The sequence below is a fragment of the Microcebus murinus genome, chromosome 4 (assembly GCF_040939455.1).
Source record: "Microcebus murinus isolate Inina chromosome 4, M.murinus_Inina_mat1.0, whole genome shotgun sequence".
NCBI lineage: Eukaryota > Metazoa > Chordata > Mammalia > Primates > Cheirogaleidae > Microcebus > Microcebus murinus.
This window is the reverse complement of record NC_134107.1, coordinates 1634840-1659298: the sequence shown is the minus strand read 5'-3', so window position 1 is coordinate 1659298 and position 24459 is coordinate 1634840. Positions and strand designations below refer to the sequence as shown.

The 24459-nt window shown below is 58.2% G+C and overlaps 1 protein-coding gene across 2 annotated transcripts in view; it reads left to right on the top strand.

Moving 5' to 3' along the window:
* Positions 1-22699, top strand: part of TPM4 (tropomyosin 4) — a 28252-nt gene extending 5553 nt beyond the window's left edge. Inside the window, exons 2-9 of one of the 2 annotated variants that reach the window (XM_012758417.3) lie at positions 1008-1133; positions 5921-6054; positions 10058-10175; positions 11078-11148; positions 12054-12129; positions 14833-14895; positions 14987-15056; positions 21236-22699. In XM_012758417.3, the coding sequence (XP_012613871.1) occupies positions 1008-1133; positions 5921-6054; positions 10058-10175; positions 11078-11148; positions 12054-12129; positions 14833-14895; positions 14987-15056; positions 21236-21318 (741 nt within the window). In that variant the 3' untranslated portion in view covers positions 21319-22699. Of the gene's footprint in view, positions 1-1007; positions 1134-1488; positions 1746-5920; positions 6055-10057; positions 10176-11077; positions 11149-12053; positions 12130-14832; positions 14896-14986; positions 15057-21235 lie in introns of those variants that run through there. The other variant, XM_020284465.2, reaches the window with a different exon arrangement.
* The last annotated feature ends 1760 nt before the right edge of the window (positions 22700-24459 follow it).

Genomic DNA, 24459 nt, shown 5'->3' with positions numbered 1-24459 from the left:
CTCTGGGCCTCCTGCTGTGGGGAGGCGGGAGAACGAAGGTGGGCCCAGTGGGGTCGCCTGGCCGCCGCCCGGGATGAGGGACAGGAGCCGGGGTCGACAGGCTGAGACAGGAGTCAGAGCAAGGCACGGGCTGGATGACACCGCCCCAGCCCAGAGAGGGGGGCTGTGGTTTGTATCGATCCCACGATACATTCTCAGACGGGCGGGTGGCAGGAGGGTGGGGGCAGACCTGAAGGAGAAACAGACAAGACTGAAAATTGGGGGAAGGCAGGGGACATTTTTATTGAGATGGACACACCCAACAGGCAAGCGTTGAAAAGATTTGACCTGAGCCTCCAAAGCAAAGTGATCCTTGAGGGATGGGTCTCTTCTAGCCAAGCCCCCCCAAAAAACCCAGAAGCTAGGGGCTAGGTCCGAGCCCTTCAACGCTCCAGGGTATTTTGGTGAGACGGTCTGAGCACCACTGCCCTGGGCAACGGGGAGCCATAGCAGGTTCTAGGCAGGTGGGGAAAAGGGCAGACATTCTCCTTAGAAAGTTTCTCTGCTTGCTGGGAGGTGGGCAGGACTAGAGGGAGACGGGCTGAGGATGGGAGGTGGGGATCCCGGCCCAGAGAATGAGACTCCCTTCCTTCGGCTTAACCCAGGATGGCGGGGAGCCTGCAGCCCCGGAACTGGAGTGCAAAGTGGAACGCGTTTGGGGCAGACGTGTAGGCACTTCCAGTCTCCCAAAACTGCAAGCGAGTCCCCAAGCGCACTGGGGACTCCAACAAGGGATAAGAACAGCGGGTCCCCAGGCCACGGGAGGAAGATGGGAGAGCCGTGCTGGCCTGTGGCATTGATTGAATGGTGCCTATTATTATTGTCGACCTATTTTACAGATGGGGAAACTGAGTCCAGAGAGAGAGACACACACACACACACACACAGAGGACTCTTGAGACTCTGGGGGGCACCCCCGCACCTCGGGGCCGCGGCCCCGGGCTGATGCGCCCCTCGTGTGCCCCCAGGTGGAGGAGGAGCTGACGCACCTCCAGAAGAAGCTGACGGGGACGGAGGACGAGCTGGAGAAATACTCCGAGGACCTGAAGGACGCGCGGGAGAAGCTGGAGCTGACGGAGAAGAAGGCGTCCGACGTACGTGCGCAGCGCCGGGCGCCCGCGGCAGGGCCGGGCGGGACCCCGGGCTCGGGCGGGCGGGCAGCGCCGGAGGAGGAGAAAGGAGGAAGAGGAGGAGGAGGAGGAGGAGGAGAAAGGAGGAAGAGGAGGAGGAGGAGGAGGAGGAGGAGGAGAAAGGAGGAGGAGGAGGAGGAGGAGGAGGAGGAGGAGGAGGAGGCGGCGGCGAAGGCGGTGCCTCCCGGCGCTTTCTCCAAATAAGTCCCGAAGAGGGGCCCTCTCCAGCGGCCGCGGCCAGCGGTGCCGACGTCAGGCCCTCCCCCCCGGCGCTGACGTCGGCGGCCCGGCCGGTGACCTCACCGCCCCGACGGCGGCCGGGCCGGGGGCGGGGAGGGGCGGGGGCGGCCCCGGCGCAGGCAAAGGCTCGGGCCCGGGCGCGGCCGCCGCAGCTCTCGCCGGAGCCGAGCCGAGCCGAGCGCCCGCTGCGTGCGCCCCCGCGCCATGGCCGGCCTCAACTCGCTGGAGGCGGTGAAGCGCAAGATCCAGGCCCTGCAGCAGCAGGCGGACGAGGCGGAGGACCGCGCGCAGGGCCTGCAGCGCGAGCTGGACGGCGAGCGCGAGCGGCGCGAGAAAGTGAGCGCCCGGCCCGGCCCGCAGCCCCGGCCCGCAGCCCCGGCCCGCACCCCGGCCCCGCACCCCGGCCGCGCCCGCACCCCCGGCCCCGCGGCCGGCCCCGCACCCCGGCCGCGCTCGCACCCCCGGCCCCGCGCCCGGCCCCGCACCCGGCCCCGCACCCCGGCCGCGCCCGCACCTCCGGCCCTGGCCGCGCCCGCACCCCCGGCTCCGCGCCCGGCCCCGCGCCCTCCTCCCTTCCCCTCCCCGGGCGCCGCCGGCTTCCCGCGCTCCCCTCCCGCCAGCCGCCGCCGCCCCATCCGCGCCCGCCCGCGCGCGCTCCCGCCCGGCCGCGCCCGAATCGCGGACCCGCACCCCGCACCCCGTCCTCCCTCCGGGGCCTGGCACGCGGGCGGGGCCGGCCGGGCGGGAAACGGGGAGGATGGGGCCGGGGGGGGGGGCGGCGCGCTCCCGGGCGCGGAGGCGGGCGGGGGTGCACCGACTGCGGACTGGCGCCGGGGCTGGGGGGACCCGCCTGCCACCGGGCCTGGAGGCGGGAGAGGGGACGGGGACGTGGAGCCCCATTGTCTGGGCTGGCCGGCCCGCGCGGAGTCGGCGGTGCGGTTGGGGGGCAGGCGGGGGCGTCGCGCTTTCTCGCGTCCGGGCTCCGCCGAACTTTCCCAGCCGTTCCCAGGGGCCAAGGGCGCGGCGGCGACGTGTCTGCTCCAGGCAGGGGGGGCGGCGGAAGTCCAGCCCCAGCCGCCCGCCTTTCCCTCCCCAGCCGGGCCGGGGGGACCCCCGTCTGCGTCCAGACGCCCCTGGGGCCTTAGCACGGGGCCCTAGACCCGCGATCATTTGAGCGCCTACTGTGCGCCTGAGATAGACTCAGGCCACCCCCTTGCCGTCCCCGGACTGTCTCCGGGGACAGATGGCGGCGGCGCCTGAGGCCGGGGGCAGATCTGGATTCTAATCCGGTCTCTCGCCACTTACCATCTGTATGGCCGTGCACTTCATCTTGGGGGGAGGGGGTGTTTCCCCATCCGTAAGGAAGGCGACAGTCGTGCTCGCCCCTGGAGTAGCTGGGAGGGTCCCAGGAGTCTGGCACATAGTAGGTGCTCAGTTCGTGGTGTTTCTCCCCTCCCCCCTGTCCTGGGAAGGGTGGGGGTGGGGGGAGGCGGGCAGACGCAGGAGGCTGACTGAGCGTGGTTTGCTGGTTCGCGTTCCAGGAGTCTTTTGTGCTCTTGTTAGGTGACAGAGGGGGGCCACCAAGCAGCTGGGGACAGGGGAGGCTTTAAAATGGAGGCTGTGGCAGGGTCTTGGGGAATAAGTTAAGTTCCGCTGGGCCAGCAGAGAGAGTCAGGAGCAGGAAAGTTGGGTTTGCGGGGGAGGTGGGGTTGAAGCTTGGGGCGCAGTGGGGGGACCCCAGAAGTGTGGAAGGTGCGGGGTCAGATGGAGTTATGCGGGGTGCGAGCGAGGCTGGGAGGAGGTCAGACTGCCACTGCCCCCTGTCCCCCGAGGCTGAGAGGCAGCCTCAGCCCTGGCCCGGGTGGAGGGTTCGATCCTGCAGTTAAGAGGCATAGGAGGCCCAGGGGGGAGGCTCGCACAGTAGCGGGCCTGGCCTCTTTCTCACTGGCGCCAGGGGAACTCTACCTCCTCCCTCTGATCTGGTCCCAGGCCACCTCGCTGGAGGCTGATTACCTCTGCTTCAGAATGGCCCTCCGCCCCCCCAGCCATGGGGAGGCCCCGGGACCCTCCTGCGGGGAGGGAAGCCGGTTTTCTCTTTTTTTGGAAAGTTTAAGACTTCTTGAAAAGTTCACTTTACAGAAAGCATGCTGCTCTCCCGGGCAGCAGAGGGAAAGCCAGGCGTGGTTCCAGGGCCTCGGGACTGAAACCAGGAGACCAAGAGAAAGAAGAGGCTGTCTCTGGGCCTCTTGTGGAATGAGCCAAGAGCCCGCGGCGGCGTGTGGCAGGCTTCTGGGCCTGCCTCCCGACAGCTGGTTTCGTTTAGATTTTTGTGTGATTAGCAGACATCTTCCTGTTCCTCTGCCACAAGCATCCAGCTAGCCGCTTTTCCCTTATAAGGGAAATGCTTTGTAGAGTGTGGAAGGCTTTGATTGCAGGAAGGGGTGGAGCCCCAAACGACTAGCAGTGACTAGCAGTTTTTCAAAAATACATATATATCTCTCGTAGGTGTGCACCTACGCGCGTGTGTCTTTTCCGTTCCAGACGGCTGAAAATCTGCCAAAAGCGTGGTTGCCAGGATTCGGGGTTTCCTACACAATAAACGGCTGCTCGCTTTTCTTTCTTTTTTTTTTCTAAGACTCGTGAATCAAGCCACCTCGGTGCAATCTTTTTTTTTTTTTTTTTTTTTGAGACAGTCTCAAGTTGTCGCCCAGGCTAGAGTGAGTGCCGTGGCGTCAGCCTCGCTCACAGCAACCTCAGACTCCTGGGCTCAAGCGATCCTCCTGCCTCAGCCTCCGGAGTAGCTGGGACTGCAGGCATGTGCCACCACGCCCGGCTAATTTTTTCTATATATTTTTAGTTGGCCAGTTAATTTCTTTCTATTTTTAGTAGAGACGGGGTCTCGCTCTCGCTCAGGCTGGTTGTGAACCCCTGACCTTGAGCGATCCTCCCGCCTCGGCCTCCCAGAGTGCTAGGATTGCAGGCGTGAGCCACCGCGCTCGCCCGGCCTCTCATTAATTTTTATAGCCTTTCCCAATTCAGAGATTCCTCATCTCTCCTGATAGGAAGCAGCTAGTGTAGCTTCACCTACACCTCCAACCTGTGGTGCAGCCCGTTTGGCCAAATCTCACTATTTCTCCCCAAAGGTGGGCGTCCTGGATAACTTGCCTGGCCTTGAAGCCCCCTCCACCCAGGACTCGGTGCGGGAGTCGGGGGGAGCAGGTTCAGAAGGGGACAAGCCCTGGATTGGGACTCAGAGTCCCTGAGCAAAACTGCTTCACCTTGCAGGGCCCCTCGGTTTCCCCATCTGTAAAATGGGTGAGAGGTGTGAGGATTAGGTGAGGTGAAGCCGGGGCAGGAAGAGCTGCGGTTCTTGCCGGGTCAGGCAGTGCCACGCCCTCGGGTTGCGGCTCACAGCAGCAAGTCCCCAGGCTTGGGGCGCAGGGCAGTGCAGCCAGCTCCGCATGGGTATAAATTGGCAGAGCCCGGATTCTTTTTCTTTTCTTTCCTTTTTCTTTGAGACAAAGTCTTGCTCTGTGGCCCAGGCTGGAGTGCCGTGGCCTCCTCACAGCTCACTGCAGCCTCCAACTCCTGGGCTCAAGCGATCCTCCTGCCTCAGCCTCCCGAGTAGCTGGGACTGCAGGCATGCGCCATCATGCCCGGCTAATTCTTCTATTTCTTGTAGAGACGGGGGTCTCGCTCTTGCTGCTCTTGCTCAGGCTGGTCTCAAACTCCTGTCCTCAAGTGATCCTCCTGCCTCGGCCTCCCAGAGTGCTTAGGATCACAGGCTCCGGGATTTTGACCAGGCACTTTTTGACCCTGGAGTTCCTGTTTTTCTGTTCTTCCTTCCCTGTAGGTGGAAACACCTAGAAAAGCCGGCAGCGCTCTTCGGATATCTCTTCCGTGCCTGTAACCAAGTTTCCCCTCCCTTCTCATGCCTTTTTGTCCCATCGCCTCTCAGCCAGGCTCGGCTGAGGACGGTGCTCTGCCTCCTCCTGCCGCTTGCTAATTGCACGCTCAGCGTTTGGCCGAGGCTTCCGGATTCTTGCGTTCACCTTGCCATTCAGATGAGAGGGCGCAGATCCTCCGGGCCGGGCCGGGCCACTGGGGACTCTCTTAGGGATCCCACAGGGAGCCCCAGACCCCTCTATGCGGCGGCACTGGGTGTCTTTTTTAGGGAAGAGCCCCCACACATCGCGTGCTATCCCAGCACTGGGTCTGTCGCGAGCCGCGGGGCCAGAGCGGAGCGCGCAGTGTGCTTGCCTCTCGCCTGTGCCGGGGTGGCCGGGGCGCTCGGCTGTCGTCGCCGAGTGGCGGAGGGTCCCTGGCATTTTCAGGGAAGGGGAAGACGGTACCCAAATGTCACACCCTCCAGACGAGAGGGTGTGAACCGCCCGCCGAAGGCCTGGATTCCTGGGTGGGCCCCGGCGGCGGGGAATCAGGGGCGAGGGGCAGGTCCCCACGGGCGGCTGGCCTGGCACCTCTTAACCCGGCTGCGCCTCTGACCTCGCCAGGCTGAAGGTGACGTGGCCGCGCTCAATCGGCGCATCCAGCTGGTGGAGGAGGAGCTGGACAGGGCTCAGGAGCGGCTGGCCGCGGCCCTGCAGAAGCTGGAGGAGGCGGAAAAGGCTGCGGACGAGAGCGAGAGGTAAGGGCGCTTCTGTGATTTATTTATTTATTTATTTTGAGACAGAGTCTCACTCTGTTGCCCAGGCTAGAGTGAGTGCCGTGGCGTCAGCCTCGCTCACAGCAACCTCAGACTCCTGGGCTCAAGCGATCCTCCTGCCTCAACCTCCCGAGTAGCTGGGACTACAGACATGCGCCACCACGCCCGGCTAATTTTTTCTATATATTTTTAGTTGGCCAATTAATTTCTTTCTATTTATATTAAGACGGGGTCTCGCTCTTGCTCAGTCTGGTTTCGAACTCCTGACCTCCAGCGATCCTCCCGCCCCGGCCTCCCAGAGTGCTGGGATGACAGGCGTGAGCCACCGCGCCCGGCTGGTAGGGCGCTTCTGACCAGGCGGTGCCAGGGACCTCCGGGGCCGGCGTGAGAGCGGGCAGGCCCGCGTGGACACGTGCCTGGCTGCAGACGCGCGCTGTGCGGCCCGTCCCGCCGCGGGCGGTGGCGTCTGTCGCCACGGTGGCCGCGGGGTAGAAACTACCGGCGGGCGGGGAAAGGGCCGAGACCCGGCGGACGCGCGGCTGCGCGTGCGACTATCGGGCGGTCAGCCGGCAGAGCGAGCGCCGCTGCCCTGTTTCCTCCGAGAGCCGCGCGCTCGCCCCAGGCGTGCGGAAGACGCCGGGCTCCGGGGTGTAGCGAGGGCTCCGGGGTGAAGCGAGGGCTCGGGGTGTAGCGAGGGCTCCGGGGTGTAGCGAGGGCTCGGGGTGTAGCGAGGGCTCCGGGGTGAAGCGAGGGCTCGGGGTGTAGCGAGGGCTCCGGGGTGTAGCGAGGGCTCGGGGTGTAGCGAGGGCTCCGGGGTGTAGCGAGGGCTCGGGGTGAAGCGAGGGCTCCGGGGTGAAGCGAGGGCTCGGGGTGAAGCGAGGGCTCCGGGGTGTAGCGAGGGCTCCGGGGTGTAGCGAGGGCTCGGGGTGTAGCGAGGGCTCCGGGGTGAAGCGAGGGCTCCGGGGTGAAGCGAGGGCTCGGGGTGTAGCGAGGGCTCCGGGGTGTAGCGAGGGCTCGGGGTGTAGCGAGGGCTCCGGGGTGTAGCGAGGGCTCGGGGTGAAGCGAGGGCTCCGGGGTGTAGCGAGGGCTCCGGGGTGAAGCGAGGGCTCGGGGTGTAGCGAGGGCTCCGGGGTGTAGCGAGGGCTCGGGGTGTAGCGAGGGCTCCGGGGTGAAGCGAGGGCTCGGGGTGAAGCGAGGGCTCCGGGGTGTAGCGAGGGCTCGGGGTATAGCGAGGGCTCCGGGGTGAAGCGAGGGCTCCGGGGTGTAGCGAGGGCTCCGGGGTGTAGCGAGGGCTCCGGGGTGAAGCGAGGGCTCGGGGTGTTGCGAGGGCTCCGGGGTGAAGCGAGGGCTCGGGGTGAAGCGAGGGCTCGGGGTGTAGCGAGGGCTCGGGGTGTAGCGAGGGCTCGGGGTGTAGCGAGGGCTCGGGGTGAAGCGAGGGCTCAGTGTGAAGCGAGGGCTCGGGGTGAAGCGAGGGCTCGGGGTGAAGCGAGGGCTCGGGGTGTAGGGAGGGCTCGGGGTGAAGCGAGGGCTTCGGGGTGAAGCGAGGGCTCAGCAGTGCGGTCGGGCGGGATTTTGGGTGTCAGCCTCTCGGGCGCGGACAGCTGCGTTTTAGGTGCAATGTGCAAGCCAGCGCCGTCCATGCCCGTGCCGGGGACCGTGCCCGCCCCCGTGGCATCCACAGTGCGTTCTCGCCAGGCACTGCCCTGGCCTCGGGGGGCGGGTTTGTTCTGCAGGGGGCCGGGGACGTTCTTGGGGGGGCTGGGGTTGTTCTGGGGGGGCGGGGTTGTTCTGGGGGGGTGGAGTTGTTCTGGGGGGCCGGGGTTGTTCTGGGGGGCCGGGGTTGTTCTGGGGGGGGCTGGGGGCGTTCTGGGGGGCCGGGGTTGTTCTGGGGGGGGTGGAGTTGTTGGGGAGGCGGGGTTCGGGGCGGGGTTCTGGGGGGGCCGGGGGTGTTCTGGGGGGCCGTGGGGAGACCGAGGGCGGACGGTGTGATCGGCAGGCGAGGCTGCCTCTGCCTGGCGTCTCGGGCTCCTGTACGGCGTGGCGCCGCGGGCCGGGCCAGGGCCGTGGCGTGCGTGCCCCGCCGTGACACGGGGCTGTCACCCGGCCCGTGAGTCCGCCGTGCTTTCCAGCGCAGCCGCTCCGGGGATCCGCTCCGCGTGGGCTGCTGTGACCGTGTCGGCCGGACACGGAAACCGACGGGGCGTCTCACAGATGGGGCGCTGCCCGCGTTGGGATGGCTCCCGTGCGGCCAGGTGGCGGGAGCAGGCGGGCACGGAGGGCGGGGGTGGCAGCCCGGGGTGGCCGTGGGGAGCGGGAAGGAGCCCGGCGCTGTGCCCGCTGCCCGTGTCCCCAGCCTGGCGGGACTCTCGCTCGCCTCGGGGCCTCCGCCCCTTCGCAAACCGGGAGCGCCCGGGAGGCGGTAGCCTGTCTGCATCTGGTGACCAGAGGGCCCTGGTGACGCCCTGGTCGGACCTGCTGCCTGTCAGCAGCAACAGTTCTCCACGTGGCGCTGGGCGGGCTAGCCAGGCGTCCCCACGCTACGGGCCGCAGGCGGGTGTTTCTGCCCGTGTGTTCTTTTACTTCAAAATAAGATATGTGCAGTGCGCATAGGAATCTGTTCATAGTCATTTTTTTTTTTTTTTTTTTGAGACAGAGTCTCACTCTGTTGCCCAGGCTAGAGTGAGTGCCGTGGCGTCAGCCTCGCTCACAGCAACCTCCAACTCCTGGGCTCAAGCGATCCTCCTGCCTCAGCCTCCCGAGTAGCTGGGACTACAGGCATGCACCACCATGCCCTGCTAATTTTTTCTATATATATATTAGTTGGCCAATTAATTTCTTTCTATTTATAGTAGAGACGGGGTCTCGCTCTTGCTCAGGCTGGTTTCGAACTCCTGACCTTGAGCAATCCGCCCGCCTCGGCCTCCCAGAGTGCTGGGATTGCAGGCGTGAGCCACCGCACCCGGCCACATATCTTATTTTGAAGGAAAAAAGCAAACAGGCAGAAACGCCCGCGTGTGGCCCAAGGGCCGTAGCTTGGGGACGCCTGCCCCAGCGGGTCCTTCCTCCCCGGCCCGTGGCCCGGCCACCCTGAGCTTGGAGCCTGTCCCAGGTGCGTGGCTCCCTCTCCCCACAAAACGCCCTTCCTTCCCCTCCTTGTTCACTTGTGGACGCTCTTCCTGCCCTTGGGCGCCTGGCGTAAATGTCGCCTCTCTGGAATATCGCCCTCTGTGAGGTCCCCTCCAAGCCCCGTTGCTCCCCGGCATGCCCCCAGCCACAGCGAGCCCGGCAGACCCGGACTCTCGCCGCGGCAGCTGCCGGCTTACGGGTCCGCCGCATTTCGAGTCTCTGAGAGGAGCGTGTCAGGGCGGGGCGTGAGTTCCAGCTCTGTAACCTCCAGCAAGTGACTTGCCCTCTCTCTGTGACTCAGTTTCTCCATCTGCAAAATGGGGGTAGCGTGCCTTGCTCCATAGGGCAGTCTCGGGGATCAGGGCCTGGCCACTGGTAGAGATGAACTTGGGCGGGCTCGGTGGCTCACGCCGGTCATCCCAGCACTCTAGGAGGCCGAGGCAGGAGGATCGCTCGAGGTCAGGAGTTTGAGACCAGCCTGAGCCAAGAGTGAGAGTGTCTCTATCTACTAGGAAAAAAAGAAAAAAAAATAGAAAATAAAAAAAATCAGCCGGGCATGGTGGCGCATGCCTGTAGTCCCAGCTACTTGGGAGACTGAGGCAGGAGGATCGCCTGAGCCCAGGAGTTTGAGGTTGCTGTGAGCGAGGCTGATGCCACGGCACTCTGGCCCGGGTGACAGAGGGAGACTCTTTCTCAAAAGAAAAATAAAAACAAAAAAAAACGGCGACATCGCTGTGCGCTTGGTGACAGCCGGGGCTGCAGGGTTCTGGTCTTTGCCGTCCGTCCGGCGGATTCGGAGACTTAGATGGGAGGCGGGCGGGCGCCAGCGCGGTGCTGACATCCAGGCCGCTCCCTGCAGGGGGATGAAGGTGATAGAAAACCGGGCCATGAAGGACGAGGAGAAGATGGAGATCCAGGAGATGCAGCTCAAAGAGGCCAAGCACATCGCGGAGGAGGCCGACCGCAAGTACGAGGAGGTGAGTGGCGCTGGGGCGGCGGGAGTGGGCGGGGGTGGGTCTGGATCTGCCCTGACGGGGAAGGGGGCCGCCCAAGGGAAGCCCGGGATCAGGTCCCCGTCCTTCTGTCCTTCTGCGAGCACATCTGCTTCTGCAGACACAGCCGCTTGGCCGGGAGACAAGGGTGTCTCGCCAACCGTCCTGGGGGCACTTGTCGCTTTGGTGGGAAAACCAGCCGGCCCCCTCCCCCGTGTGTCCTTTGGCCGAGAGTTTTGGCACGGTCCGGCGGACAGTTGGGATTGTGGTCTCTGGCTGCGGATCCTCGAAGCATAAAGACTCGGCCCTTTTTTTTTTTTTTTTTTTTTTGAGACAGAGTGTCGCTCTGTTGCCCAGGCTAGAGTGAGTGCCGTGGCGTCAGCCCAGCTCACAGCAGCCTCAGACTCCTGGGCTCAAGCGATCCTCCTGCCTCAGCCTCCCGAGTAGCTGGGACTACAGGCGTGCGCCACCGTGCCCGGCTAATTTTTTTTCCATTTTTAGTTGTTTGGCTAATTTCTTTCTGTTTTTAGTAGAGACGGGGGTCTCGCTCTTGCTCAGGCTGGTCTCCAACTCCTGAGCTCGAGCGATCCTCCCACCTGGGAGTGCTAGGATGACAGGCGTGAGCCGCCGCGCCCGGCCATCGGTCCCCCTTTTGCCCGCTTTCGTGCCTCAGCTCCTCTGCCCCCTCCGAGTCCGCCTCACTCCTGGGGCCCAGGGAGGAGGGCGGGCACTCCCTCCAGGCCCAGGACTGTTGGAGTTGAAACCCAGCAGGAGGGCGCAGTCTACGCGGGGCCGGGGCTGTCCGCACCACCAACATCCTGCTAGACACCGCAGCGGCGGCGGCGGCGGTGGGGACGGGTCTCAGGAGGGCCTCTCTGTCTCTGCAGGTAGCTCGCAAGCTGGTCATCTTGGAGGGCGAGCTGGAGAGGGCAGAGGAGCGGGCCGAGGTGTCCGAGCTGTGAGTGGCGGGACGGGACTGAGCGGGGCGCAGGGCGGGCCGGCGTGGGTCGTGCTAGGACTTGGCGCTGACCACTGGGCCACCTGAGACTCGTGGCTCTTGCCTCCTTTTTGTTTTCACGGTGGACAGACGTGGCGGCTACTGCTTGTTCTCGCTGCTCTGAGCGGCGGGTGGGAGCAGAGAAGCGCACGAGTCCCCTTCCCCGGGGAGGGGCTGTCAGGAGCCACGCCTGCTCGGCAGAGCACTGGCTGGCGGAGCCGGGCTGCCCGTCCCGTCCCCCCCTCCGCGTTTGCATGCTCTGCTGCTGGGGTCCGCGTTTGCCCGTGACTCATCCCTGGGGCCGGGGGACCCTGCAAACTCCTAAAAACGCAAAACGCCTCTCATCCCGGGCTCGGAGACGGAGGGATCCTGCTCCGCGGAGCGCCCCGCCGTGCGGGAGAGATCCGGTTTCGCAGAGCCGCTCCGGGCTGGCTTGCTGGAATGTCTGGCGTGAGCTCTGCGTGCCGTCTCCCCCTGCCCTGCGCCTCATTCCTACGCCTTCCAGAGCCCCGGCCTCCTCAACACAGACCTCACCCGCCCCCGCTGCCTCGCCCCTTGGCCGACACCCAGGAGTGCTTTGCCGCCCTCCCAGTGCTCCCTCCCAGTGCTCCCCGCCCCGCCCCGCCCCGCCCCGCCCCTGCCTGGTATGACAGGGCCTCGATAAGCAGCCAGGAAAAAAAAACCCATCCACATTTCTCCCCACATTCCTTCTGGGGGCCCCCACCCCACCCTCCGGGGGGGAAGCATAGGTTTCTCATTTTGAAAAACGCTTTTGGGGGGGGGCTCGTGTGCTGGAAGGTCAGACACACGCACACACATACACACACACGCACACACACACAAAATAACCCTTTGTCTCTGTGCAGAAAATGCGGCGACCTGGAAGAAGAGCTCAGGAACGTCACTAACAACCTGAAGTCGCTGGAGGCTGCCTCCGAGAAGGTTGGTGGGTGGCCGGCTGGCGCGGGAGGGCGGCTGGCCGGGCTTCGTTCCTTCCCGTCCCTAGGGCTCGTGGGAGCCGGGCGGGGACGTCGGGAGTCCGGCCTCTGTGAGCCGCAGCTTTGGTGCCCAGCGGCCAGGGTGTGTCCCCACGGGAAGAGCCGGACTCCCCATGTGGGCTCCTGGGGCCTCCCCCGTGGGGTCTTTTTTTTTTTTTTTTTTTTTTTTTTTTGAGACAAAGTCTCACTTTGCTGCCCGGGCTAGAGTGAGTGCTGTGGCGTCAGCCTCGCTCACAGCAACCTCAAACTCCTGGGCTCAGGCAATCCTCCTGCCTCAGCCTCCCAAGTAGCTGGGACTACAGGCATGCGCCACCACGCCCGGCTAATTTTTTCTATATATATTAGTTGGCCAATTAAGTTCTTTCTGTTTATAGTAGAGACGGGGTCTCGCTCTTGCTCAGGCTGGTTTCGAACTCCTGACCTCGAGCGATCCTCCCGCCTCGGCCTCCCAGAGAGCTGGGATGACAGGCGTGAGCCGCCGCGCCCGGCCCGCCTACGGTTCTTTGACATCACTGTGCACTAAGCCTGGCTCGACCTTCCTTCCTCCCTTTGCTTGGGGAGCCTCCGTCTGTCCTTCGGCCTCTGCTGACCCATCGCCCCCTCCCTGGCCTCTGGTCTCCGCTGGGCGTTTCTCTGCCGCGGAGCCCCACCTGCCGCTTTTCCTGCCGGTGTGGCTCGCCGCGTTTCTCATAAACACCCAATTAATCGCGTGCCGTTCTTGCCAGATTGCAAGTTTTGAAGGACGAGGGACCCTATCTGTCTTGCCCAGAGCTGCGTCCCTGCTGCTGGCGTGGTGACGGCGTCTGTGGGACACTGGGACAGGAGGGCCTTCCGTGCAGCCCCCGTGGGTGGCCCAGACGCCGCCCCGGGCCAGGAGGATGGGCGCCACGGCGATAAGACGGCCGCTGCTCTTTTTTCCTTCTTAGCTTTAGATTTTTAATTATTACGGGCACGCAGTGGGGGCGTGCGTTTATAGGGCGCCTGTGGTGGTGTGGTGCAGGCGTGCAGTGTATGTGCGTGACGTCAGGGTAGCTGGCGTGTCCGTCACCTCCAGCGTTTGTCATTTCTTTCTGTTAGGAATGTTCCAACAGTAGGTATTTTAAAGTAGTCCCCAATTTATTGTAAATAGTCCAGCTTTTGCTCTTTGTTTGTTTATTTATTTATGTATTTATTTGAGACAGAGTCTCGCTCTGTTGCCCAGGCTAGAGTGAGTGCCGTGGCGTCAGCCTCGCTCACAGCAACCTCAGACTCCTGGGCGCAAGCGATCCTCCTGCCTCAGCCTCCCGAGTAGCTGGGACTACAGGCATGCGCCACCATGCCCGGCTAAGTTTTTCTATATATTTTTTTAGTTGTCCAATTAATTTCTTTCTATTTTTAGTAGAGATGGGGTCTCGCTCTTGCTCAGGCTGGTTTCGAACTCCTGACCTCGAGCGATCCACCCGCCTCGGCCTCCCAGAGTGCTAGGGTGACAGGCATGAGCCACCGCGCCCGGCCTCGGCTTTTGCTCTTAAAGAGGTCGGAGTCCAGTCTAGTGGAAGAGGGTTGACCGGGTGACAGATTTCTCTGAGAACACAACAGAGGGACCTCTGCACGCTGGGAAGGGGTTGCCGAGGAGTGGAGGTGACCGGTGGTGGCTGGGATCACAGATTCCAGGGTCAGGCCCCAAGTCAGGGCTTTGCCACTTAACAGCCAGGTGCCCCCAGACAAACAACCTTTCTGTGACTCGTTGCCCGTCTGCCGAACGGGCTTGAGAGCATCTGGCCGCGGCGCCGGGTCCGGCCCCTGGCGCGGCTGGTAGGTGTCAGTTACTGTGACGCTGGGTTGAGCTCTGAAAGACAGAGGTCATTTCCCAGGGGTGGTCCTGGGGAGGGGTGCTCCGTGCTGAGGGACGGGCCACGTCCGCGACCGGGGCTGGGGCAGGGCTCTGCGGAACACGTGCAGGGGTGGCGGGGGAACGGGGTCCGGGAACACGGGGCCAAGCGCTGGGTGGGGCCTTAGGTGGGGCTTGTGTTTCCTGGGGTCTTCTCACGCTCTGTCGTCTTTCTCTCTCAAACCACCGGCTCAGGCCTTCATGTCGATGCCACGGTGGAGGGCCCGGCGGTGGAGTCTCCGCCTTGCACAAGAGATTGTGCCGGCGAGGGCCTGCCTCTCTCGGGCACGTGCACAGCGCTTCGTGCACACGCTTTGTCCACGGAACAGAGGACCTGCCTTCTTTTGTGCTTTTTTTTTTTTTCCCCATCCCCTCCTCTTCTTTCTTTCTTTATTTTTTTTTATTTTTGAGACAAGAGTCTCACTCTGTTGTCCCTGCTAGAGTGCCGTGGCATCAGCCTCACTCACAGCAACCTCAGACTCCCGGGCTCAGGCGATCCTCCTGCCTCAGCCTCCCGAGTAGCTGGGACTACAGGCATGCGCCACCATGCCCTGGCTAATTTTTTCTATGCATAGTTTTAGTCGGCCAATTAATTTCTTCCTAGTTTTAGTAGAGACGGGGTATCTCGCTTTCGCTCAGGCCGGTTTCGAACTCCTGACCTCGAGCCATCCTCCCGCCTCGGCCTCCCAGAGTGCCGGGATGACAGGCATGAGTGAGCTGCCGCGCCCGGCCTCTCCCCTCCTTTTCTGAAAGCGATATTTCGGTTTTCTCCCCCAGTATTCTGAAAAGGAGGACAAATACGAGGAAGAAATTAAACTTCTTTCGGATAAGCTGAAAGAGGTGAGTGTGGGGGCGCCCCTACCCGGCGCGGGTTCCTCCCGGGGCCGGCGGGAGACTCGGCGGCGGCGCTGACTCCCTTCCTCCTGTCCAGGCTGAGACCCGTGCGGAGTTTGCCGAGAGGACGGTCTCGAAACTGGAAAAGACAATCGATGACCTGGAAGGTAGGGAATCGCGTTGTCCCCTCCCTGGGTGACATGTCCGCAGGCAACAGCTGGGGGGGGCATGTCCGCAGGGAGGAGCCACCGGGGTTTGTTCGCCTCGGGGAAGCGGAGTGGGGAGTGGCGAGGTCACATCTGGAGTCCTGGGGTGGGATGGTGCAAACCAGGTTCAGACTTGAGTTCCCATTTCCAGGGAGCACGAGCTCTCCGCCTACACTAGCCGCACGTGCGGGTGTGCGGAGCCTCCATTACAACGCGGCTCTCTCTGCTTAAAGAAAAAAGAAAAAAAACAAGGCCGGGCGCGGTGGCTCACGCCTGTCATCCCAGCTCTCTGGGAGGCCGAGGCGGGAGGATCACTCAAGGTCAGGAGTTAGAGACCAGCCTGAGCAAGAGTGAGACCCCGTCCCTACTATACATAGAAAGAAATTAATTGGCCAACTAAAAACATACATAGAAAAAATTAGCCGGGCGTGGTGGCACATGCCTGTAGTCCCAGCTACTTGGGAGGCTGAGGCAGGAGGATCGCTTGAGCCCAGGAGATTGAGGTTGCTGTGAGCGAGGCTGACGCCACGGCACTCACTCTAGCCTGGGCAACAGAGTGAGACTCTGTTTAAAAAAAAAAAAAAAAATGAAAAAACCTCTTTAGAATTTCCTTTGGTTTGCTGGTTTCTGAGAGATGCCTTGCATTTTTTTTTTTTTGAATGCCTTACATTTTTGCAGAAGCTTTCTGCCCAGCGAGCTCAAAGCTTATCCACACAAGATGAGAAAACAGAAACACAAAGAATAAAGACTGTGGCCCCCCCCAAGCCTGGTGCCCACATAACCCCCGAATTCCTTGGAGAGGTCCCGTTTAAAACTTCTGTCCCATGGTTCTTGGTGATTCAGCCCCGGAAATTCCCGATCTGGAATGAAATCTCCCAAACTTGCCCGCCCGGCCCCGCCCCCCGAAGGGCGCAAACACTCACTCTTCAGCCCGGGAGTCCCAGCGTTTGGTTTGGGAGTGAGGTTTCCATATAAGGACAAAATGCCCCATTCCGAAGCGTGACCTTTGCACTGGGTGACATCACTGGGAATCAGGAATGATTTTCTGATTGGGGGTGGGGTGGGGGCTGGCTGGGGACAGCTCTGTCCTTTTCCAGAGGTCTCCACTCTTCTCGAGGTTCATCGTGGCCAGTCCCCTGCAGAATCGCAGGCCGCTTAGAAATCTCTCTGTAGATCTCTTGGCTTTCTTTCTTTTTTTTCCATTTGTTTGACGCAGGGCACGACTTTCTCCCGGTGCATGCTTTGTTTCCTCACCTTTTTGTTTGTTTGTTTGTTTCCTTTGGTTGCTCATGCATGACCACGCTCCATCCTGACCCTCGCGTTCTGTCCCCCGTACCTCTCTTCTTCCGAACTCTCTCTCCCCGGGGACCTCCGCCCTGTACACGTGGCCCTGTACACGCCAGAAGCTCAGGCACAGAGCCATCAGCGAGGAGCCGGACCATGCCCTCAACGACATGACCTCTCTCTGAGGGGCGGCCGGGCTGCCACCTGTCCCCAGCAGTAGTGGCGTCCACCTCCTCACTGCGGCCCGGGGGCTTCTAGGAGGCCCGGGTGGGGGGCCTGCCTCCCGGTGTGACCTTCCTAGCCTTCTTCTGACGTGACTCTGTGACTGCAATGGAGACGGGCAGTCCCCACCTGCATGCTCTCCTCTCCTGTTCATTTCCTCCACCTGCCGCCTTTGAGTCGTAGCTTGTGCCCTCCGCCCAGGCTGGCCGGCCTCCCCCCGGCCTCCCTTCGGCCTCCCCTGGGCCTCCCCTCGCTCACAGAGGAAGTGCTCGGTACAGAAAAGAAAAGTCGTGCCTATGGGACTCTTTTCTGAAGAGGCAAAAACAAAAGCTGGCTTGGCGTGGGCGCTCCAATCGAATGGGCGTTGGCTCGCGGCCTCGCCTGCCAAGGGAGTCTGTCCTTAAATAGAGAGTGTTTGAATGGAGGCTCGTCCCTACCGACCTCTTAGGCTGCTTAAGAGTCTGCAGAGGCCTGGCATGGAGGCCGACGCCTGGCATGGAGGCTCACGCCTGTCATCCTAGCACTCTAGGAGGCCGAGGCGGGAGGATGGCTCGAGGTCAGGAGTTCGAAACCAGCCTGAGCAAGAGCGAGACCCCGTCTCTACTATAAATAGAAAGAAATTAATTGGCCAACTAATATTTATATAGAAAAATTTAGCCGGGCATGGTGGCGCATGCCTGTAGTCCCAGCTACTCGGGAGGCTGAGGCAGGAGGATCGCTTGAGCCCAGGAGTTGGAGGTTGCTGTGAGCGAGGCTGATGCCACGTCACTCTAGCCAGAGCAACAGAGTGAGACTCTGTCTCAAAAAAAAAAAAAAAAAAAGAGTCAGCAGAACTTGCAGAGAGACCAGCAAGCCTGTGTCTACCAAAAAAATGAGGCTGCCCTGGAATGGGGCTCGAGCTACGAATTCAAACAGCGGCAGTGGCATTTTGGTGTCCTCCTCCTTCCTTTTCTCGTTTGTTCTCTGTGTTACGCTCTCGGAAGGGTGACCGGGGAGGTTTCCCACGTCCTCGTTGCTCATGGGACATTCACCCAGCTCCCCGTCCTGGGAGCGAGTTCACCTGCACACCCAGCCCTGAGGACACTGGCTGTACAAGGAATCCCAGAACATCCCACCGACAGGGAGTAGAAACTGCTGGGATGTCAAACAAAAGAAGTGGGGTGACTCTTTCCTGAGTTCCAAAGTTGCCCGAGATGCCGACATCACCTCCTTCATGCCGCGTTAACTGCAACCAGGAGCCCTGCTGTTAGTTTCCCAGCAGCTCGCAGGGTTGGCCTGTGGGTATTCAAAGGTCATACTTTCAGTGATCAAAGACACAGATTTGTCCAAGAAAATCCAGATTTGAAACAGTCTATCCAGTTCTCCCCTGCATCCCACTGCCACCTCACATCATCCCGGGAACACTGACCTATGGATCTCTAAGCCGCGGCTTCCGAACCGCCCCTTGTACCTGGGTGGGACCCGCACAGAAATCCCCAACCAGAGCACCAGTTTTGGGGCACTACGGCTCGTTATTCCCCGTGCTATCCTTTTTTTTATTCGGGTGGGAAGCTCTGTCTCGGTTGTTACTGATATTCCTTCCTCCAAAATGCATGTCCCCTAAACTACCTGCGCCTTTTCCAGCCCAGCCTCTCTCCCTGTCCCTAAGGGCCACCCATCCTGAGCTTTTATAAAAACCACGCCCTTCACACATTGCCCTACGTACGCCCTTGGAAAGGTTACAGACAGCGTAGGGAGCTATTTTTCGTTTGCTTTCTCTCTGTATCTGTTCCCGGGACTTTTTCCGGACATTAGCAGCCTCCACCCTTTGAAATGATTGTGCAGCCTGCCTGTCCTGTCATTCTACCTAACTAAGCACCTAAGTGGAGTTTCGGGGATTAATGCCTTGGAGTTCTGCTTCTACCTGTTGATAGTCTGTGAGCCTCATGACCAACCTCAAAGACAACGAACACCTTTTAAGGGAAAGTAATTTTTTTTTTTTTTTTTTTTTGAGACAGAGTCTCGCTTGTTGCCCAGGCTAGAGTGAGTGCCGTGGCATCAGCCTAGCTCACAGCAACCTCAGACTCCTGGGCTCAAGCGATCCTCCTGCCTCAGCCTCCCGAGTAGCTGGGACTACAGGCATGCGCCACCACGCCCGGCTAATTTTATATATATATTAGTTAGCCAATTAATTTCTTTCTATTTATAGTAGAGACGGGGTCTCGCTCTTGCTCAGGCTGGTTTCGAACTCCTGACCTCGAGCAATCTGCCCGCCTCAGCCTCCCAGAGTGCTAGGATTACAGGCGTGAGCCACCGCGCCCGGCCGGGAAAGTAATTTTTTTTAAAGATTCATTTTGTTGAAGATGCATAAAGTAACATACTCTCCTAACTATAATACATCAAAATGCAGACTGATCTTTAATACCGAAACATGAGGCTCGATTATCATACTGTACGGATGGGGAAGAAAAAGTTGTTCAGAGAAGTCGAGGGGTTTTCCAAAAGTCAAACATCTGGCTAGCAACGAGATTTCAGTTTTTCTGACGTCCAGGCCAATGTGTCTTCCATTCATTCCATGCAGTAAGGAAATCGTGGTAGGCGGAATTCTAAGACGGTCCCCAAGATTTCTCACTCCCTGGCGTGCAGGTCCTGTATATCCAAGGGAAAGTAATTTTATCTCGGACCTAACAACAAAATAGATGACAAGAAAATCCAGGTGACAAGGTACAGTGAGGTCAGGACGCATAGTCAAGAGACCAGGGTATGAGTCCTAACTCCGCGCTAGCTGCGCAACCCTGCACGGGCTGCTCAGCTCTCCTGCAAAACAGAGGGGCCGCCTCGGTTTCCGTGAGGCTTAAATGAGGTGATGGGGAAGTCGGCTCGAGCGTTCAGTATTCAGTTCACATTTATCCACCCAGACTGCACGGGCCCAGGTCGCTATTCTGGTTCTGGACGGATCCAGGTCACAGTCACTCGATTTTTTTTTTTTTTTAAGTGCCTTGTGAAATGAAAGGTCCAGTCGTCCTAGCAGAAAAGCTGCCGTCTTCTGCAGTCATTTTTTTTTCCTCTTCCTGAAAATTCCCAGGCTGATGGTATCACGTTTTATGAGGCATGCTGCTTTCCTCCGGTATTTTAACGAGTTTGGGCCGTACCCCTTATCGGCTGCCACTCGCTGCAGACCGGTCCTGCCTCCTGCTGTCACGCATAGCTCTCCATGGCGTCTTCTTCTTTTTCTTTGTCGTCTCATCTGCTCGATCGCTTCGTAGCGTGCCTGCGGTCTGGCGTAGATCTCAGTCACGTTGCGTTTACCTGGGGTTTGACCTCATCGTGTGGATACACAGACACGGAAACACCGATATGCCTGGAATTTAAACAAACCACTCCCAGAAGCTCCAAGGGACAGATGCGTTATAGGATTGCATTTTCCTGCCAAAGGCTCAGGGTCTAATAAACTGGGGGTCGGGGGGATAAGGCACCAAGTCACCCGTGTCCGGAACTGAAATCTTACGTGTGTGTAGCAAGTCATAGGTTCTGAAACATTTCTCATTTGTTCCTCATAATAACCCCCCACGGCACCCATTTGACAGATGGCAAAACTGAGTCCTAGAAAGGTTAAACGGCTCACTTCAGTGGAACAACTGGGATTTAAAATCGGGTGTTCTGGCCGGGCGCGGTGGCTCACGCCTGTAATCCCAGCACTCTGGGAGGCCGAGGCGGGCGGATCGCTCGAGGTCAGGAGTTCGAAACCAGCCTGAGCAAGATCGAGACCCCGTCTCTACTATAAACATTAAGAAATTAATTGGCCAACTAATATATATAAAAAAAATTAGCCGAGCATGGTGGCACATGCCTGTAGTCCCAGCTACTCGGGAGGCTGAGGCAGGAGGATCGCTTGAGCCCAGGAGTTGGAGGTTGCTGTGAGCGAGGCTAACGCCACGGCACTCACTCTAGCCTGGGCAACAAAGCGAGACTCTGTCTCAAAAATAAATAAATAAATAAATTCAGGTATTCTGACTCTAGGGTTGTCAGATTTAGCAAATGAAAATACAGGACACCAAGTGAAATTTGAATTTCAGATAGGCGATGAATAAACTTTTTGGCATAAGCGTATCTCATGCAACCTTTGGGATATACTTATACTAAAATATTATTTGTGGTCTATCTAAAATTCACTTTAACTGGGCATCCTGTATTTTGTCTTACAACCCTGACTCCCAAATTTGGTGCTTGGTCCTTATTGCTCCATGGTGTTCTGCTATAATTAAAATACAAAGTATTGGCTGGGCGCAGTGGCTCATGCCTGTCATCCCAGCACTCTGGGAGGCCGAGGCGGGCGGATTTGCTTGAGGTCAGGAGTTCGAGACCAGCCTGAACAAGAGTGAGACCCCATCTCTACTAAAAATAGAAAGAAATTAATTGGCCAAGTAAAAATATATAGAAAAAAATTAGGTTGCTGTGAGCTAAGCTGATGCCACGGCACTCTAGCCCTGGCAACAAAGTGAGACTCTATCTCAGGGAGAAAAAAAAAAATACAAAGTATTTTCTCTGCTGTGACTTTCACTCTGGCAGCTTGAGGTTTGGAAACCTTTTTTTTATTTTTACTTTAACAAAGATGCTTATTAATTTATTTTCCTCCCACTCTTAATCCTCAACAGAAAAACTCGCCCAGGCCAAAGAAGAGAACGTGGGCTTACACCAGACACTGGATCAGACACTAAACGAACTTAACTGTATATAACCGGACGGAAGAGTCTTGTCCCAACACAGCTCCAGAGCCCCACGTCTTTCTCTTCTCTCGTAAGAAGTTTCTTTTGTTATCCAGTCTTCGCTTTGCTGGAAATGTCAAGCAAATTATGACCAAATATTTTGTATCAGAGAAGCTTTGAGCACCAGTTAAATCCAATTCCTTCCTTTTTCTCAAATGGCACCAGCTTTTTCAGATCTTTTTTTTTTTCTTCTTTTCTTTCCTTAAGTTGCATTTATTCCTAAGGTAGGCAGGGTATTTCATATTGAGCATCCTCTCTCAAGACCAAGGGCGTTTGGTTCCTGGGAGAATAGACAACCCCACAGTTTCCCAAACACAGACTAACTCCAGTAGCTAGTCCTGGACCAGTTCAGAACGCTGAGGAACAGAACCCTCTGGGTCACCGCTGATCAAACTACGGGAGACTAGGGACTGACCCACGGGTGGGGATTTTCCATCCAGAGCAAATAAAAGGCGGCGGGGGGGGGGGGTGCTCTTGTGGGGAGCCATAAGCCACAGGTAGATTAGCCTGGTCATGCGGGCCCCTCTCCACACCCCACTTGCAGAACAAACATCCTCCTGAGCAGTTAAGTACAAGAATGCCATGCTTGGGAAACGGCTGCAGTAATTACCCAGATATTTTCTGGCTAGGTCCTCGATGTCACGTTCTCCTCCGCATCCCTCCATTCTAACGTGGTTCTCTGAGGACCAAGTGTCTTAGTCCAATAGTGACCCGTGTTTTTCTGCTGGGATAGAATGCCGTCCACTCAGCGGGAATATGGTGGCGTTCGGTCCTGTTCGGGTCAGCTATATCAAAAAGACTGACCTGCTAGTGATAAACTGAGCAAAAGACTTTTTTTTTTTTCTATTAGCAGAAGGGGCTTCTCTGGCAGCAGAGCAGAGATTTTTTTTAAAAATGGGCCCAACTTCATTCCCATACTTTGCGGAATGGCGAATTGAAGAACTACTCGTCTAGGACTTTAATTCCTTCTTCAGGACCAAGTTAATAAAAGACCAAGAAACTCCTGATTAAACTGGATGATGGAGTATTTTGTAGACAGGGCTGCACATGCTGGCTTCGTTGTATTTGTTTTCTCAGTTAACATCTCAGAGCTGAAACATTCCACATTCCCCAAGTGTGGGGGCCCAATCAAGTTTACAAGTCTGACCAAAAAGTCACCCTGCTTCTAGCTTATCTGAGTCCCCTGCCCCCTCACTCCTATTTATTAAGCATCACACTACCCGGGAGATACACTAGCAGATTGTGCAACTGAATGAAATTCACACTCCTCTTTTAGATTCTTGCAACTGTATCATATGTAATAGTATCACTTTTTCTACATTTTGGTCAAATAAATTTTTACATAAACTACAATTTGTGTGACTTTTAGAATGCATGGGGACATTCAGAGCATTTTGGTTCAGCAAATGTTAACGGGATGGAAAGGGAAGATAACCGTGCCAAGAACTTAGCAAGTGTTACTTATTTGCTTCGCACCGCGAGTCTACAATATATAAGGATCATGATCTCCATGTTGCACATGAGAGCACTTGACCTCAGCAACTCAAAAGCCCCGGTCCTTTGTTATCTCCAATCCTGCCTGAGCCAGGCTGTGAGACTGAGTAGGATTTTAACAGATGAGAGAGGTGCAGGCCAGGTGATCTCTGTTGCCCGAGTTAGGAAAGTGCAAGGCCTGCCTGGGTGTGCGAGGCTTTCTGTGTGCTGCACATACCGTAACGCAAAGCCGAAGTCGGGAAGCTGGAAAGCAGGCTGGTTCCACGCTGATGAGAGCCTGAACTTCATTTGGTCAGGAGTGGAGAGCCACCCGAGACTGGAGTAAACGAATTCAAAGCAATGCATTAGGAAAATCCACTTGGCATTCATTTTCAGGAAGGACCCGAGTAGGAGTAGACTACAGATGGGAAGGCAAGTTCGGGAAATGTTTCAATCCAGGATAGTGACTGCCATCGAGTAAGACAGGAGAAGTGATCTGCAGAAAGTAATCTTAAAACTTAGCTGACCGGATGACAGGGAACTGAGAACAGTGTCAAAAGACCATCGCAGTTTCACTACCTGGATTGCTTTCATAGTTTGTCCCAAGATTTTATGCCGGGGGCGGGGAGTTAGGGAACCAGAAAGACAAAAGAAGTCCTTTAAAATGTTAATGCAGCCAGGCACAGTGGCCTGTCCCTACTCAGGTGGCTGAGGTGGGAGGATCCCTTAAGGCCCGGAATTAGAGACCAGCCTGGGCAAAATAGGGAGACCTGTCTCTAAAAATCTTTTTAAAAAAAGCTGGGTATGGTGGCACACACTTGTAGTCCCAGCTACGCAGGAGGCTGAGGTGGGAGGATCATCTGAGCCCAGGAGTTCAAGGCTGCAGCAAACTATGACCATGCCACTGCACTCCAGCCTCAGTGACAGAGCAAGACCCTGCCACATTAAAATACAACTAATCAATCAATAAAACATTAATACAGTCTGCAAACAATTTTCTGTTATCCAGTATGATTAAAACATTCCCTTCGTATCAATTCAACATGTTTAGCTGACACTGTTAGCTTGTTTAGATGGTAGGGCAGGGAGTGTCAATAAATAAATGTAACTCCCTCCTCTAAATGCCCTACTATTACTAGATTGAAGTTACTCCTTCCTGTGTCTGTCTTCTCCCTCCTCTCCATCCCCTTGGGTTGTAATCACATCTCAGGGTGCTGTTTTAGTCATCCTTGTGGCTCAGCACTTAAGAAGTGCTGAATGTTAAGTTGACCTGTCCCAGCTCTTGGGTGTTCCCAATCCCATGAAGCGTGGGTGGAACACAGGTGAGGTCAGGACCAGACCGCTAGAGATGTGTGCTAAGGGAAAGGTTTTTGGACTCTTATCCAGCCAAGACACCACAGACGGATATTAGATAAGTGTACTTATGTAACAGCTAATATCCACTGCAGAGTGGAATCTGGGTAAGAGGAAATGGCCAGCAGGCAAACGTGATGCTCTGACTGAGGCAGTGGAAATGAAAGAGCAAGATTCAAGAGCAACTTAGAACCTCCTTAAGAACCAGGATGTGAGAGACGTAAGAAAGGTGTTAGGTTCACTCAGAAGGTAACTCAAGACAAACCAGTCTGAGCAGAAGACGAGTT